Below are 952 nucleotides of genomic sequence, written 5' to 3'. Positions count from 1 at the left end.
TCCCATTCGCCAACGGAGTAACAGTGACGTGACCATCAGCGACATCGATGCGGAGGACATAATGGACCAGAACGCCGTCAACCCCAACACCGGCGCCTCGTTGCATCGGGAGTACGGCAGCACATCTTCGATTGACCGGCAGGGTCTTGGGAACGATGGGTTCTTTACTATGTTGCGAGGATATCGGATTGACAAATTGGACCATCGCAGCGCCCCACCTGCCGGCTTCCCAGAGCTCCTTCGCTACGACACAACCCTCTCCCCAAGCTTGCAGACCGCCGCCCAGATAGCCCGTGGCGAGATCGTCCGCATCTCCGGCTACGACTACGTGGACAGCTCCCTCCTCTACAGCCGAGAAAGGGAGAAGTCCTTCATGTGCCGTCTCAAGTCGGAATCATCCGAGACGTCGCTTTTCAGGAAGTTGAGGACTATTAAGAGCGAGAACGACGGTCTGCGGCTCTCCACCGAGCAAGACGACCGTCGGCCGCTCAGCTTCCAGAAGTGCTTTGCTCACTATGACGTCCAGAGCGTCCTCTTCAACATCAGCGAAGCGGTGGCCAATCGCGTAAGCCTCAGCCAGAGGAAGAACACCACCACCGGAGCTTCTGCCGCCTCCCAATACCAAGTCCCAGGAGGTGGACAAGTGGGTGGGAATACAACTGGACCTGTATCGATGTTCGAATTTCCGCTAGGAAGTCGGGAAGACCTCAATCCCAAGGAGAACCTGGATGCGGATGAGGGGGATGGGAAGAGCAATGGATTGGTGCTAAATTGCCCGCATTTTCGCAATGAGATTGGTGGAGAAGGGGAGAGGAAGATATCTCTATCCAGGGCCAACAACGCCACCTACAGCGCTGGAGTAGAAAACTGCTCGTTCGAGTCCTCCTTGAGCTCCCACTGTACCAACGCTGGCGTGTCTGTACTGGAGGTGCCACGAGAAAGCCAGCCAATC

At 56.5% G+C, this 952-nt stretch overlaps 1 protein-coding gene across 1 annotated transcript; it reads left to right on the top strand.

Moving 5' to 3' along the window:
- Positions 1-4: 4 nt before the first annotated feature.
- Positions 5-945, top strand: LOC107735726 (signal-induced proliferation-associated 1-like protein 2; the record flags this gene model as incomplete). Its single annotated transcript, XM_016547318.1, has 1 exon — positions 5-945. A coding segment is annotated over one exon (941 nt), but the record flags the coding sequence as incomplete, so codon positions are not given.
- Positions 946-952: the final 7 nt, after the last annotated feature.

The sequence above is a fragment of the Sinocyclocheilus rhinocerous genome, unplaced genomic scaffold (genome assembly GCF_001515625.1).
Source record: "Sinocyclocheilus rhinocerous isolate Xijiao unplaced genomic scaffold, SAMN03320098_v1.1 C36262270, whole genome shotgun sequence".
NCBI lineage: Eukaryota > Metazoa > Chordata > Actinopteri > Cypriniformes > Cyprinidae > Sinocyclocheilus > Sinocyclocheilus rhinocerous.
Note: the sequence above shows the minus strand (reverse complement) of the source record. Positions and strands in the feature narration are given on the sequence as shown.